This window comes from Bubalus bubalis, chromosome 7, assembly GCF_019923935.1.
Source record: "Bubalus bubalis isolate 160015118507 breed Murrah chromosome 7, NDDB_SH_1, whole genome shotgun sequence".
Lineage (NCBI taxonomy): Eukaryota > Metazoa > Chordata > Mammalia > Artiodactyla > Bovidae > Bubalus > Bubalus bubalis.
Genome location: NC_059163.1, coordinates 17,862,919 through 17,879,751, shown reverse-complemented (window position 1 = coordinate 17,879,751; position 16,833 = coordinate 17,862,919). Strand labels below are relative to the sequence as shown.

Here is a 16,833-nt window from a genome sequence, read left to right as displayed (position 1 = left end):
TCTCCAACACCACAATTCAAAAGCATCTATTCTTCGGCCCTCAGTTTTCTTTACGGACCACTCTCACATTCATACATGACTACTGGAAAAACGATAGCTTTGACTAGACAGACCTTTCTTAGCAAAGTTATGTCACTGCTTTTTAATATGCTGTCTAGGTTAGTCATAGCTTTTCTTCCAAGGAGTAAGCGTCTTTTAATTTCATGGCTGCAATCACCATCTACAGTGATTCTGGAGCCCAGAAAAATAGTCTGTCACAGTTCCCATTGTTTCCCCACCTATTTCCCATGAAGTGGTGGGATTAGATGCCATGATCTTAGTCTTCTGAATGTTGAGCTTTAAGCCAACTTTTTCATTCTCCTCTTTAATTTTCATCAAGAAGCTCTTTAGTTCTTCTTCACTTTCTGCCATAAGGGTGGTGTCATCTGCATATCTGAGGTTATTAATATTTCTCCTAGCAATCTTGTTTTCAGCTTGTGCTTCATCCAGCCCAGTGATTCTTATGATGTACTCTGCATATAAGTTAAATAAGCAGGGTAACAATATACAGCCTTGATGTACTCCTTTCCCTGTCTGGAACCAGTCTATTGATCCATGTCCGGTTCTAACTGTTGCTTTGTGACCTACACACACATTTCTCAGGAGGCAGGTCAGGTGGTCTGGTATTCCCATCTCTTTAATAACTTTCCACATTTTGTTGTGATCTGCACAGTCAAAGACTTTGGCATAGTCAATAAAGTGGAAGTAAATGTTTTTCTGGAACTCTCTTGCTTTTTTGATGATTCAGCAGATGTTGGCAATTTGATCTCTAGTTCCTCTGCCTTTTCTAAATCCAGCTTGAACATCTGGAAGTTCATGGTTCACGTATTGCTGAAGCCTGGCTTAGAGAATTTTGAGCATTACTTTACTAGCGTGTGAGATGAGTGCAACTGTGTGGTAGTTTGAGCATTCTTTGGCATTGCCTTTCTTTGGGATTGGAATGAAAACTGACCTTTTCCAGTCCTGTGGCCACTGCTGAGTTTTCCCAATTTGCTGGCATATTGAGTGCAGCACTTTCACGGCATCATCTTTCAGGATTTGGAATAGCTCAACTGGAATTCCATCACCTCCACTAGCTTTTTTGTAGTGATACTTCCAAAGGTCCACTTGACTTCTCCCACGGAGATATGGGTCAGTGGCCTGCCGCAGGGGCTCTGAGGGGCTCTGGGTGCAGCAGACCAGGGTATAGCATAAGCCCTCTTGGAGGAGGTCGCCATTAACCCCACCATAGAGCTGCCAGGACTTACACAGGACTGGGGAAACAGACTCTTGAAGGGCACAAACAAAACCTTGGATACACCAGGACCCAGGAGAAAGGAGCAGTGACCCCACAAGAGACTGACCCAGACTTGCCCATGAATGTCCAGGATTCTCCAGCTGAGGTGTGGGTCAGTGGTGGCCTGCTGCAGGGTTGGGATGGGACCTTTTGAAGGAGGTCACCATTATCTTTATTACCTCCACCATAGTTTGGCCTCAGGTCAAACAAAAGGGAGAGAACACAGCCCCACCCACCAACAGAAAATTGGATTAAAGATTTACTGAGCATGGCCCCACCCATCAGAAGAGGACCCAGTTTCTCCCACAGTCAGTCTCTCTCAGTCTCTCCCATTAGGAAGCTTCCATAAGCCTCTTATCCTTATTCCTCAGAGGGCAGACAGAATGAAAACCACAATCACAGAAGACTAATGGAACCGATCACATGGACGAGAGCCTTGTCTAAATAAAACTATGGGCCATGCCATGTAGAGCCACCCAAGTCGGACGGGTCGTGCTGGAGAGTTCCGACAAAACGTGGTCCACTGGAGAAGGGTAAGGCAAACCACTTCAGTATTCTTGCCTTGGGAACTACATGAACAGTATGAAAATCAGGCAAAAAGATAGGACACTGAAAGATGAACTCCCCAGGTCAGTAGGTGCCCAATATGCTACTGGAGATCAGTGGAGAAATAACTCCAGAAAGAATGAAGAGACGGAGAAAAGCGAAAACAACACCCAGTTGTGGATGTGACTGGTGACAGAAGCACGGTCCAATGCTGTAAGGAGCAATTTTGCATAGGAACCTGGAATGGTAGGCCCATGAATCAAGGTAAATTGGAAGGGGTCAAACAGGAGATGGCAAGAGTGAACATCAACATTTTAGGAATCAGTAAACTAAAATGAACTGGAATGGGTGAATTTAACTCAGATGACCATTATATCTACTACTGTGGGCAAGAATCCCTTAGAAGAAATGGAGTAGCCATCATAGTCAACAAAAGAGTCCGAAATGCAGTACTTGGATGCAATCTCAAAAACAACAAAATGATCTCTGTTAATTTCTGAGGCAAACCAGTATCACAGCGATCCAAGTCTATGCCCCAACCAAAAATGCTGAAGCAGCTGAGGTTGAATGGTTCTATGAAGACCTAGAACTAAGACCCAAAAAAGATGTCCTTTGCATTATAGGGGACTGGAATGCAAAAGTAGGAAGTCAAGAGATACCTGAAGTAACAGGCAAATTTGGCCTTGGAGTACAAAATGAAGCAGGGCAAAGGCTAAGAGAGTTTTGCCAAGAAAACGCACTGGTAATAGCAAACACCGTCTTCCAACAACACAAGAGAAGACTCTACACATGGACATCACCAGATGGTCAACACTGAAATCAGATTGATTATGTTAGGTAGGTAGAATAGGGAAAAGGAGTCCAAAATGGCGGTGGCTAAAAGACAAGGAAGGTCAAAGGAAGGTCCAAGGACCAGAGTTAAGACTCCAGGCAGAACAAACAGCACTCCTGGCTAAGCCCAATTTGCATAGGGCAGGCCCAGGTGGAGGAAAAACATAAAAGGAGGAGCCAAAGCGCTTTCTCATGGACTCTCTCTCCGGCATATGTGCGCTCTTTTCTTTCTCTCTCTCTCTCTCACACTCTCTCTCTCTCCTGCTATCTTCTAAATAAAATGGAGCTGTAGCACGATTTGCCTGAGCTGTAGCACGGTTTGTCCAAGACACGAGAGCTGTGACGCGCTGAGGGCTTCAATGTCTGTCGCTCCAAATCTTTGTTGTGACGAGACAAAGAACCGAGGAACATACACTCGTGTGACAATTACATTCTTTGCACCCAAAAATGGAGAAGCTCTATACAGTCAGCAAAAACATGACCGGGAGCTGACTGTGGCTCAAATCATGAACTCCTTATTGCCAAATTCAGACTTAAATTGAAGAAAGTAGGGAAAACCAGGAGACTATTCAGGTATAAGTGAAATCAAATCCCTTAGGATTATACAGTAGAAGTGACAAACAGATTCAAGGGATTATATCCGACAGAATGCCTGAAGAAGTATGGATACAGTTTCATGGAATTGTACAGGAGGCAGGGATCAAGACCATCTTCAAGAAAAGGAAATGCATAAGGCAAAAATGGTTGTCTGAGAAGGCCTTACAAATAGGTGAGAAAAGAAGAGAAGGGAAAGGCAAAGGAGAAAAGGAAAGATATACCCATCTGAACGCAGAGTTCCAAAGAATGTCAAGGAAAGATAAGAAAGCCTTCCTCAGGGATCAATGCAAAGAAATAGAGGAAAACAACAGAATGGGAAAGACTAGAGATCTCTTTAAGAAAATCAGAGATACCAAGGGAACATTTCATGCAAAGATGGGCACAATAGAGGACAGAAATGGAATGGACCTAACAGAAGCAGAAGATATTAAGAAGAGGTGGCAAGAATACACAGTAGATCTATACAAAAGAGATCTTCATGACCCAGATAACCACGATGGTGTAAAGCAGCTAAACTCCAATTAAAATAATAAAGCCACCAACCTAGGACCCACCCCTCCCACCCCCCACCAAAAAAAAAAAAGAAAGCTCTGTGAAAAGATGACACTGACCTGGAAAGATTATACTGAATAATGAAAAAAGGTCACAATTCAAAAAGCCAAGCAAAGAGGGTCCTGGGCAGTGAGAAGAACTGTGCTGAGACTTCAGCATGGGTAAGAGAATGGGCACTGACAGATCAAAAGGGGGTGAACCTGGGGTGTTTCAAATGGGAGAGGAAATGGTGCAGGAGGAGGCCGGAGAAGCTCAGGGACATCTGCCATTTTCGATAATACTCAAAGTGTCAGGTAGTAAAGAGATTTTTTTGGTGACTGACTTTAACAATCAAATCTTAAAATACTGGGTACATATTCACCACCTTCCACAAATAGTGGGAAACAGACAATGCTTCAATCATGCACCTATGTGCCACAGAGAGGGAAGCTCACAGCTGGAATTCTCTTTATGCCCTCGAGGTCTCTGGTCAAAATTTTCCTGTTCTTAGTTCCCTCATCTATCAAAGCGGAGAGCTGAGAGAGAGAACTGGTCGGCAGTGCATCCACCTCAGAGGGACGGTCCCACAGAACAGACGTTCATACCCAGATGAAAACAACAGTACTAAGGAACAAAACTTCTGGCAAATTTAATAAAAATAACAACAATTATCATAAAACGAGCCTTTACAGTGTGCATACCACTATTCAAATACTTGACAGATAATGTCATTCAAATCTCATTAAATCCTGCACATTATTCCCCTTTTACAGATAAGGAAATGAAGGGTTAGAGACGGCAGACATCAGGAGGTGGTAACAAGAGAATTCAAAACCAGATCTGTCTGATTCCAAGCTGGGCTCTTAGTCACTCAGAACTGTACTGCCTTAATTGAACTTCACAGGAACCCTACCACTACAACTTTGCACAGTGTTCATCTTAAGAGGGAATTACCATGGTTTGACTTGTTTTTAGAAGGGTCATTTTTAACATCCATCTAAATAAACTTCAGAAAATTTCCTAGCTGCTTCTCAACTAAATATTTTTGGTATACTTGGGGAGAACAAATGAATGGTGTTTTCTAATGGAATGCAGAAAGCAGAGGCTCAGCATGTATTTGTTACTGAATGAAGCTATTCAATAAAGTTTTATTGTGCATGGGGGTGCCTAGTCGTTTTCATCCCTTCAGGACCTCATGAATAGCCCATCAGGCTCCTCTGTTCATGGAATTCTCCAGGCAAGAATACAGGAGTGGGCAGCCAATTCCCTTCTCCAGGAGATCACCAGAAATAGAACCTGGGTCTCCAGCAATGCAGGCAGAAAAGGTTAGTTGTGAGGGATAAGAAACAGACACTGGATTCAACTTAGATGTTTCTTGAATATAATTATAATTCAGAAGCAAATTCAAAAACAAGGGGAATTTCTAAAAGAAGATCCAGGGGAAAGATTATAATATACACAATGAAGTCTGATAACATATACCAAAATAATTAACAATGGTAGTTCATTTTTAGATGACTAAAAGGCTATTCATTTTTTAATAAGTTTAAACGAAATATTTTCTCTGTAAGCTTTTGTTCTTGGGACTAAAGGTTAATTATCTTTGAGAATGCTGATTAAGTATTACCCAGCTATTCTCTGACTTCACCATAATCCTTCAGTTTGAGAGAATCTGAGAGGGAGGAGGCCAGCAGTGTCTTTGCGGGACTGTGATGACGACTACAGGAGCAGCTGAAGAACCCAGCATGAGTCTGGCCCAGGAAAAGGACTCAACACATGCCACTTCTCAACTGTGTGTCTCTTAAAGGCCAAAATCACACACTGAAATAACACTAGGGAACACACTCTGGAAACGATTTACAGATAAATGTCCATGCCTAACTATAATATGGTTTATTTACCATCTAGCATGAATCCTGCAAAGTCTCAAAAATCAACAACACACACAGTTCATTTCTGGCCATCATGGCAGGAAGTCTGGAGCCTTACTGAGCTATTCATTCATCCAAGCTGTTTCTTACTAGTGGAGAGTGTTCATGTACAAATGGCCAAACATTTAATAAATATGGTTATCAATTTCCAAATTTAATGGATATAATATCTAAGGACAATTTTAGTTTGTAAATGATAAGCTATGAACTCAATAGAACATAGAAATACAACATATATATATTTTAAATTGGTCACAATGGTACAAAAATAACTTTCTATCTATTTATATTTGGTAAAAAAAAAAAAAGATTCTGAAAAAGACTATGCACATACACAAACATATACCTGAATTCGCTATACACCTGAAATTAACAGCACTGAAAATCATCTATACTTCAATAAAAAAATAATTTATAAAAATGCTAAGCGGCATCTGGCAATGGAGGGTTACCACAAACCTTCAATTTGTAAAAAATGCAATCAAGTGAAGTACAATGAAAAGAAGAAAAAAAAAGAGCCAAATGAACCTTTATGATATTTAAATCACTCGCTGTATTAGAGCTTTAAGGCAGTGCATATATATGTGCTTTTGACCTAAATTTTTTTAATATTTATTTTTAATTTATTTGACCACACCAGGTCTTAGTTGTGGCACGTGAGATCCAGTTCCTTGACCAAAAACCGAACCTGGTGCCCTACATCGGGAGTTCAGAGTCTTAGCCATTGGACCACCAGGGAAATCCCATACATATATATCTGCTTTTAATTAACCAACTAAAAACTTCTGGCTTGAAAGAATAGAGACTTGTGGCAGCACAGAACCAAGAGAACTAAGACAAACAGTCTAAGCAAAAAAGAACAACCACTAAAGAATCTCAATTTTCTTTAAAAAAAAAAAAAAAAAAAGTCAAGTTATTTAGATTATTCTAGTCTAAGACTCATTTAATTGACTGTGGAAGCTTAACTGATGAAATACATGGGACACACATCAGGATATGACTTACAAATTTATGTTAACAGCTGAGAATAACAATTGTGCTAACTACTCATAACATTATCATCACCTTGTCAATGTTCTTAAGTCTGAGAGAAGGAAATGACCTCAGACTCCTTGGTAGCCAATAGTAGGTACATTGTGACACTGATACAAAACAAAAACAAAAGCAATCAAAATAAAGCCAACTTCCCAGAACTGGCTGTAATAAAAATTAATGACTGCTACCTCAACAGGGTTTTAAAACAATAGCTTTTCTGTAATTATTTCTCTCATTTTCAAAATGGCTACCTAAAATTTAAACCTTTCCCCACCTCTCCTTGTGTTCCTGCTGATTTTTATCATCATCTCTTTCCATCACTCAGCCTTTTATCTTGGAGAGCAAAAAAATGATCACGCTCTGTTCCTGTTTCATCCCACCAATTTCAAGAGTGACATGTGAGTCAGATCTCTTACTATACTCTGTCCCTCTACTCCTGCCCCTCTGTTTTATCAACCCAGCAAAAGCTCAGCCCCAACAGAGCAAACACAGCTATCTGTCTTCTCTACTTCCACACACATGCCGCTTTGTAAGTGAACGAGAAAAATCACACGCCTGCATGGGTAAGATCCAGTACAAATGTACTATCTCCAACCTTCACTGGGCTCTAAATACTCTGTCTTCTGTTGTCCCTTTTCAACTATCTTTCTCAATTCCTTTTCATTAATATTCCAAACTATCACAATTTTCTAAAGTCCCCTGTTTGACCTACTGACTCCAGAGTTTTCACAGACATCTTCTATTGAAAACTATAGGAAACATAGGTCATCGCACAAAATCTTATTCAACTTTCCACCACCTTCACTACAAATCTGTGTTCACACCCAACAAAACTATAGGCTTTCCTACAGCACATGGTGTCTCTTTTGTTCAAAGCTCACTTGGACGTGCTCAGTCGCTAAGTCATGTCTGACTCTTTGTAGCCTGCAGCCCACCAGGCTCCTCTGTCCATGGGATTTCCCAGGGAAGATTACTGGAATGGGTTGCCATTTCCTCCTCCAGGGGATCTTCCCAACCCAGGGATCAAACCCGCATCTCCTGCATTGCAGGAGGATTCTTTATCACTGTCAAGGCTCACTCACCCACCTGTAATTTGACTCTCTTCACTAAACTTCACTCTTAAAAAATTTGATTTCCCCCTATGCTTGTTTCTTCCCTTCTCTTTATGATCATGCCTGGATCTCTCCCCTTTTAACAACATAGCAAAACACTAGAAATACAAACACAAACTCCCTATTGCCAGAGTCACCTCCATCGATTTCTTCCATCCTCTTTTCTTTCACATTTCCACAAGTTGAATCCATATTGTCTCTTCTCATCTCCCATTCACTGCTCAACATATTGCTTTCTGATGCTGTCCTTCTAGTAACTTTCCAACTGGCAAACCTCAAGGACATGTTTAGGTCTCCATCTTGCTGGTCTCTCTATTGCACAGAGATGAATGCTTTTTCTCGCAACTATTATCTCTTGAGTTCCATAACCACCCTCTCTTGATTCTGTTTGTACTGCCACTGACCAGTTCCTGCGCTGTAACCTTTATGGGTTCCCCTTCTTTCATTAAACAATCATATTCTCCATGGTTCATCCTCAGCCTATTGCTTCTGGCGTAGGGGGAGGCATGCGTAGTGTTTAGTCCCCTTCTAGGGTTCCAACAACCACATCTCTGAAGTGGCCCCCAAAGTAAGTATCTAGCCACATCCCCTCACCTGAGCTTCTAACTGCCTACTGAATACCTCCACCTGGGAAGCTCACAGACAGTGTGGACTCAATGCCCCAAACTGAGTCTATCACTTACACCTTTGTTTCTCAGCTACTAGGAAAAACATCCACCCAGTTTCTCAAATTAGAAACATAAGAGATAGCCTCACTTTGGCCCTTTCTTCTTCCTTATTCTATTGCTGAGAATACCTCATTGGCTCTGCACACCTCCAAGAAAAATTATTAGCTCTTTCAGTTCAGTTCAGTCACTCAGTCATGTCCGACTCTTTGCGACCCCATGAATTGCAACACGCCAGGACTCCCTGTCCATCACCAACTCCCAGAGTTCACTCAAACTCATGTCCATCGAGTCAGTGATGCCATCCAGTCATCTCAGCCTCTGTCGTCCCCTTCTCCTCCTGCCCCCAATCCCTCCCAGCATCAGGGTCTTTTCCAATGAGTCAACTCTTCGCATGAGGTAGCTCTTCATATGGCATAAAACCTGTCATGATGTAGCTCCTATCAATCTTGATAGTCATTTTTTACCCCTCCTCCTTGACATAAAATCAACTTCTTAGACCACTTACAGATGCTTGCACACATCAGCATGTGTGTGGAATTTACTTTGATTCAAGCTTGAATTTCTTACACTAACTACCTTCTTGGTTAATTTAGCCCAGTTAGTTCCAATCTAGCTAATGCTTACCTTATAAGGATTCAAGAATCACATCACATTTTCAAAAGACATTTCCCTGCCCTGACTCCCCCATAGACTTTCAGGTAACTCTCCTTTCAGGGGAGCCATAAGACTCTCCTGTGTCTCTAATACTACATTTCTTTGTTATTCCATTATCTGTTTATGTGTTCCTCTCTTCTCCAACAGAATTGCATGTCATGTTTATCTTCCTCATGATACTTCTGATTCACAAAGCTGGACTTTACCTTATCTCAGAACTCCAATGCAGAGTACAGTATATAGCACAACTTCTATTTGTTTGACACATAGTCATGGAATGATGCAGTAATGCACAGTAACAAAATACACGAAGAGACAAGCAAACAAATAAACACAGAATATGCAGAGTCTGTCCCTCCTCTCTGCTGTCAAATTAGTCTTTAGTTTGGTATGAATAACACATAAACTGAATGTATTTCAGCATATATTCAATATGAAATCATTTCAGCATAAATAGTTTATAATCTTTCCTTCATCTTGTAATGTCTTTATTTTTAATGCCATAACAACAATAACAGACACAAGAGTTCCCTAGGACAAACATTTGTTAAGTGTGTTAAGTATCTTCTCTTCCTTAATCTTCACACCAACTCCACAAGGTAGATATTCTTATTTACAGCTGAGAAACTGACGGAGACAGCCCCTCCCAAGTCCAGGAGACACCCGAAAGTCTAAACCCCAGAGAGGAACAACCAAGAATGCTGATGGCTACAAACTGGAGACTAAGTGAAAGTCCATCTACGGAACATGAAACATCAGTCTTGTTCTTCAATTTAGCTTTAAGGAAACACCAGCAGGTACATACACTGGAAAGAAATGACATCAGTCAAACCTAAAAGAAATCAACTTTGAATATTCATTGGAAGGACTGATGCTAAAGCTGAAGCTCCAATACTTCGGCCACTTGATGAGAAGAGCCCATCTGGAAAAGACGCTGATGCTGGGAAACAGTGAAGGCAAAAGGAGAAGTGGGTGGCAAAGGATGAGATAGTTAGATAGCATCACTGACTCTATGCACATGAATTTGAGCAAACTCCAGGAGAGAGTAGAGGACAGAGGAAACTAAAGTGCTGCAGTCCATGAAGTCACAAAAGAGTCGCACATAACTTAGCGACTGAATAACAACAAATACACGCTTCAGCCAGGAGACTGAAAAATACGCTTTCCTGGAATATCAACATATCCTAGGCTAAAGGGTCTCCACATTTTATTCAGCCAGATCATCTTACCACTGGAAAAGTCTCACCATTGCACACATACTTTTCAATCAGTGTTTGAATACCTCATTCTTAATTATCATCAGACAGCTGAAGATTACTCCAATATGAAAGAAAGTAATATAAACAAAGAAAAACAGTAATTTAGAGCAAATAACAATGAAAGAGGCATGAGAAAATTTGAAAAAGCTTTAATATTTTCCAAGGGATAAGGAGACACTGCACAATTAAAAAAAAAATAAGAGTTCAAGGAAATTAAAATATGATAGCACAAGGTTAATCCCAAAAAGTTAATACTTGATTGATGGAGTTGCAGAAAAGGGGAACATATAAAACAAAGGGAAGAATATTAACAAAGAAATATTTCAAAATATTTTCCCAGAAATAAAAAGTACAAGCTTGCAAATTCACGTGAAGCCTCCATAAAATTTAAAAATAATGAGAAAAATAATCTAGAAAATTTCACACAGAAAGACTAACAGACACAGAGAACAAACAATAAAGAGATCAGTGAGACTGTGAGGGGAGACAGTGAGTCATGGACACAGGAAAAGAGAAAGACAAGGGAGGCGAGAAAAGCGGGGCAGGGGAGGCCAAGGAGGAACAGACAGAAACAGGAGAGAGAGGTGGGGAGAGACAGGGAGAGACAGGGAGAGACAGGCAGAGATGGGGAGAAAGAGACAGAGAGGGAAGTAGAGAAAGACATGAGGAGGACAAAGACAGATCAAAGGAGAGTAAAAGAGAGATGGGGAAGAAAAAGAGACATGAAGAAAGGCAGAAATTGAGACAGTTACTTTACAAAGTCTGAGGAAAACAAGAATGGAAAATAGTGGTGGTTTGTTATAAGGTTCATCTATGAATAATATTTACACCAGGGTCACCAGAGGATAAACACTGAATCCTGCTTAAATGAATGGTGTACGCGTATGGGAAGGAAAAGGAGCAGGTAGCATGGGTGAGTGAAAGCAAGTGTGCATGGTTTGGAGTGATGCAGAGGTAAAAAAAGCTAATTATTCTATTTCTCAACAAGAAGTCAATTAAAACTGAATAATCAAGAAATAGCTGTAAGAGTATGCTAGGCAAAAGCTGAAAGAGCTAAAGGCGGCAGCAACAGCTAGCAGTGGAGAGGACCCTATAAGCCTGTGGAAGTACTTGACTTTTTAAACTATGTTCATATACATTTTTGATAAAAACTTTTAAATTATTCTAAAAATCCCCACTAAAACTGCTACATGTGATCAACTAGACAAAACACATTAAAACATTAGTTCTATTTTGACTAACTATCCTATCACAAGATCTCGTCTAGAAAATCCAAACAACAAAGTAAACTGTGATGACTCTTAAAGTATACAAAGCACTGTGGCAACTGCACCATTTGATGCCATAAAGCATCACTTCAAAAGATAACAGAAATAACACAAGTGGTCATTTACAACCTCTCTCTCTTCCAAGGATCAACCATTAGAGGAACATTTTACAAAATGTTCACAATCTTCCTTTGATCTATTAGAAATAAAAGGACTTCATTCTGACCAGATCTCACATCAAATCGCCTTATAGCAAACTGAAAGGAAGAAATGACAACATCAAGCTTCTCAAAAATGAACTCTATTATTTATTTCCCTACCTATGACTTATTGTCAATTCAAAGAATTGATGCCTTCAAATTGTGGTGCTGGAGGAGACTCTTGAGAGTCCCTTGGGCTGCAAGGAGATCAAACCAGTCAATCCTAAAGGAAATCAACCCTGAACATTCACTGGAAAGACTGGTGCTGAATCTGAAGTTCTAATATTTTGGCCACCTGATGAAAAGAGCCAACTCATTGGAAAAGACCTTGATGCTGGGAAAGATTACAGGCAAGAAGAAGAGAGGGAAGCAGAGGATGAGATGGTTAGATAGCATCACTGACTCAACAGACATGAGTTTGAGCAACCTCGAGAGATAGTGGCGGACAGGGGAGCTACAGTCCATGGCATGCTACAGTCCATGGGGTTGCAGACAGGTGAACACGACTTAGCAACTCAACAACAACAACAACATGACTTACTGTAATCTCAAGATTCCTGCAGTACCACCCCAACCTAAAGCCAGGTGCTTGGCAGCCTGGACTCACCCTGTTAAACACTGGCAGCATCATGTACAGCTTCTCTTCTTGTTCCTTCTGGGTCATGTGCCGAGGAGGGTGGCACAGCTCTGTGAAGAGCCGGCGGAGGTGCATCAGTCCTAGGGCATTGTCTTGCGGGCTGCATTCCTCCTGCCTCGGCCGCCCCATGATCCGCTTCACCATGTTCATCTTGGCTGGGTGGTGATAAACTCTTCTAATTCTGCAGGGAGATGTTCATACACAAACCGTCAAAATATCATCGTCTTCACCAAGTCCAGCATGCATGGCAGAGCCTCTTAAAAAGTCAGGAAAACAAAAAAATTCTGTCTAAAATATTTTTCTACTTTTTAAACAGAAAAAATAGAGGCAGAGCTAATTTTGATAAATTTCTCTAAATGACAAATTACAAATTGTGTCACTCAAATGTTCTTTATGAACTTGGCCCCAGTTTGGATAAACTGTAAAACATTAAATGTAAAAAATTAATTGTTGCTGGATGAGCAATAAACATTTCCAATTAAGGCAGCCATATTAAGTTCAACAAATAAAGGGATCATAAATTTTATAATTAATATATGGCTTAATAGTTGAGTATATGGAAAAAGATGAAAAGAACTTAAAATTCATCCACACCCTCCAAATTAACTGAAACAAACAAATCCACAAAGCTTTCTATTTTTAATCATTTAACATTTTTGTAAATGAAGGATTACACTTGGGATACTCACTGAAGAGTTTACATGGTAGTTTGAAACATGCAAATTAAATGAAATGATACCTCTAAATATATTATAAATCATAAGTGAAAACTGAGATGTAACTTTAAACTATTTCTTTAGACTATACCTTGAAACCCTTTGCCAGGTCAGGTTAATTCCTTTAACAGATTATGACAATCAATTAAAAAAAAAGAAATAGAATGTAATATTGCAAATTGATTATACTTCAAGAAAAATATTTTTAATGAAATAGAATATACTGGAATACATGTAAAGAGCAATCATTATTTCATAAAATTTATTTTAGGTAAGGGTGCATTCATGTGTATTGAATCACAATATAAAATGTATCCCTGGCTAGAGCTGCAGTTAAGAAATAAATAAACCAACCACTGGGTTAGAACACACACCAAAATCAATAACACTAAGTTTTTAGAAAGCACCATCAGCTCTTTTCAACCACAATGAACTGTGCCAGCTATCAGCTAACCTCAGACACAAAAAACAGGATTATCTTACAAAAGGAACCAGGAGGGCTGGGAGGACATTATGGATATGCCAAACTTGGGTAAAAGGCAATTTGCTTTTTAATTTGTAGACAAGCAGGAATAACTTGAAAATTTGCAATTTTGCCATATAAGCCAGTATGGCATTTCTTAAGAAAGGTGAAATTACTGCTTTATTTACCAAACATCTATTGATTTTTTTAAAGCCATAAGAAGAACTAGTATCTTAAACACGCTTGTCCTTGAGAATTTTGAGTGGATTCCACATTTGGCTGTGGGCAAATGTTTATGCAGCCTAGCTGCACTACACCAGGAGGTCACCTGTGACTCATCACAGGTAAGGAGCAGGAAGACACTCTACTCAAGGCTGGTCTGTGCCAAGAGCCCTCTACTCAAGGAGCACTCAACACCACTAAGCTGTCCAGTCGTGGGGAAAGTGCTCAGACCACTGGCACAGGGCCGAGGAGGCCCTCTGAACTACAAAATGACAAGTCAAAGTCAGTCTGGTTCAAACTTGCTTGACATATTTCATTCTAGAAAAACGTGTTAAGTTCTCCAAATGTAAATTATATTTCAACAAATACATTCCAATAGCCCACTATGTGCTGCTATTTCTAGTCCTGGAGAACCCCAGAACAAAAATAAAATTTGAAGTGAATTATAAATCTTGTGTAAGTTAGCTAACATTTCAGATTATGCATAGATCTGTTCTGTTTCCTTAACCTGTAGCTGCAGTTTATAATCTAAAGTGAGTGGGTAGGATTCAGGGGATTCATGATCCTTTAACGCTTTAAAAAACATTTTTAAGAGTCTCCAGCTTTCAAAGGCGTCTATGTCATTAAAAAGTCAAGCATCATTCCTTATTTATAGAGCATTAAAGCACTTTCTGACCATTTCCTTTGGTCGTCATTCCAATTTAAGCAAGTGAACCAAGGAGGGGATTAATTCTGCTTGTAAGTGAGACCCCCCAAGACAAGAACAACTTGCTCAAAATGCACAATGAAAAAGAACTGAGTGAGAACCTAGGACTCTGACCTCCTGGTCCAGCCCTTTCTGCTTACTGGTATTAATGTGCCTATTTTAAATTACAGAATTTTGGCAACTCTGACTCTAGAATATTTATTTTGCATCAAAAGGCAATTAGGATGTAAAAGAAATCTTTTTGACTTTTCTGAAGATACATTAATCAAATATCACTAAACACACAAATAATCACACAAAGACAGAAACTAGCTAGATGTAATCAAGCTATTGTACCACTGTTATTTAATCTCTGTCAGTCAGCTAAAGGGATTTACTGGTATTTCTTGATTACTCAGATAATCTCAGTTTGGGGGAAAAAATCAGATTCCTCTTTTCTCCTAATTTACTATGAAACACTTAAGCCTATCCTATTAGATTGCTGACTCATAGCTTTGTCTGTACTTCAATGTTTTGTAAGTGAAGGTATAATTCAGATACAGAACTATCTTGTTTAAAGTACTCTTCAGCAGTGAAAGAGCAGAAAAGAATGGGTACTTTTTGTCAAATCTGTACCCACATGTCCATGTAAGATAGTTAACTTCAGGTGAAAGATTCTTAATTCCCTTGAGTCTTGGGTTTCTCTGACCTGTGAAATCTTTCCTCATCGACTTTCTGAAATACATACATAAAATAGCATCATTTCTATGAGGTGTCAAGCACATTATGTTCAACAATTTTTAAATTTCTTCCTTCAGCTTGATCATGAAACATTTAATTCCTTTTCATTTACATTTTAGTTATTTAAGCAAAACAACAAAAGGAAGGGAAACAATATAGGCCCTATGTTTTATTAGAGATGTACAATACTGTAAATAAAAAATAAAGGAAAAATTTATTTCTTAAATGCTCAAAAAGAGGTTCATAAAGCAATAAAGATGAGACAGGCAAAATGTAGTACTACTGAGAACAAATCATAAAAATGATTATTTGGGGGTTAGTTATTAGGGATTTTCAAAATATTTACAAATATTATTGTGCGTAAGAACTAGTTTTCTAATGCAAACTCTATTTCATTTCACAAAAGAAAAGTGTGCTGCCAACAGAGGGTTATTTAAATAGCAATGACATAATTACTGCATGAGCCCAGACAGTATTTTTTATTCTAATCTCTTGTGTTAATGCTTGAAAATCTTTTGGAATTGCTTGAAGAACTGTTTAAATCCTTTAAACAGTTTGTCATTTTTAAATTATGAAAGGGTAGAAAAAGTAAACAGCTTCAACTTGCAAAAATATATTTGACAAGTTACTAATGGCCTTTGAGTAGCTCAGCTAAAAACTGCAAAGTGTTTTTTCTGAGTAACTCCTTAATTTCACAAGAGAAGAAAAAAAATAGCTCACAGGACTTAGGGAAAGTCTTAAAGTTTCATTCAGTTCAGTTCAGTTGCTCAGTCGTGTCCAACTCTTTGTGACCCAGTGAATTGCAGCACGCCAGGCCTCCCTGTCCATCACCAACTCCCGGAGTTCACCCAAACTCAAGAATTATAATTCCACAGGTTTTTTCTTAAACTTTCTGGAGAAAAAAAATCGTGTTTTTGCACTGTGAAGGCAAAACTTCCTACACTTTTGAAAAAAGAAGACAAAATTCTGACAGGCTCCCAACAAACTGTATATATAACCTGGCATTCTAAACCTATACATTGAAAAAGAACCATTAATACTGTCCTGAATTAGAATTTTAAAATTCTACCTACTGAAACACTGTTTTTGCCTTTCAAGAACAGCCATATCAGAGTTTAGGCCCAAGTATAAGACATGACAAGATCAGCCATCTCATTTATATGGCAAAATACAATCACTTAAGATCAATACCCAACATGAGCTTCCCTGGTGGCTCAGTGGTAAAAAATCTGTCTGCAATGCAGAGACACAGGTTAGACCCTGAGTCAGGAAGAGCCCCTGCAAGCCACTCCAGTATTCTTGCCTGGGAAATCCCATGGATAAAGGAGCCTGGTGAGCAAAAGAGTAAACAACAATAGCTCTCTTGTAGTAATACTCACAGTACAAGATGATTTATTGCATTATATATTTTTATAATTGTTT

General features: G+C 39.3%; 1 protein-coding gene across 7 annotated transcripts in view; it reads right to left on the bottom strand.

The window, feature by feature from the left end:
- WDFY3 (WD repeat and FYVE domain containing 3) overlaps nt 1-16,833 on the bottom strand; it is a 287,453-nt gene that overhangs the window by 186,985 nt on the left and 83,635 nt on the right. For all 7 annotated transcript variants that reach the window (XM_044945700.1, XM_044945697.1, XM_044945695.1 and 4 more), the window contains one exon: nt 12,555-12,765. In XM_044945700.1, the coding sequence (XP_044801635.1) occupies nt 12,555-12,734 (180 nt within the window). In that variant the 5' untranslated portion in view covers nt 12,735-12,765. The remainder of the gene's footprint in view (nt 1-12,554; nt 12,766-16,833) is intronic.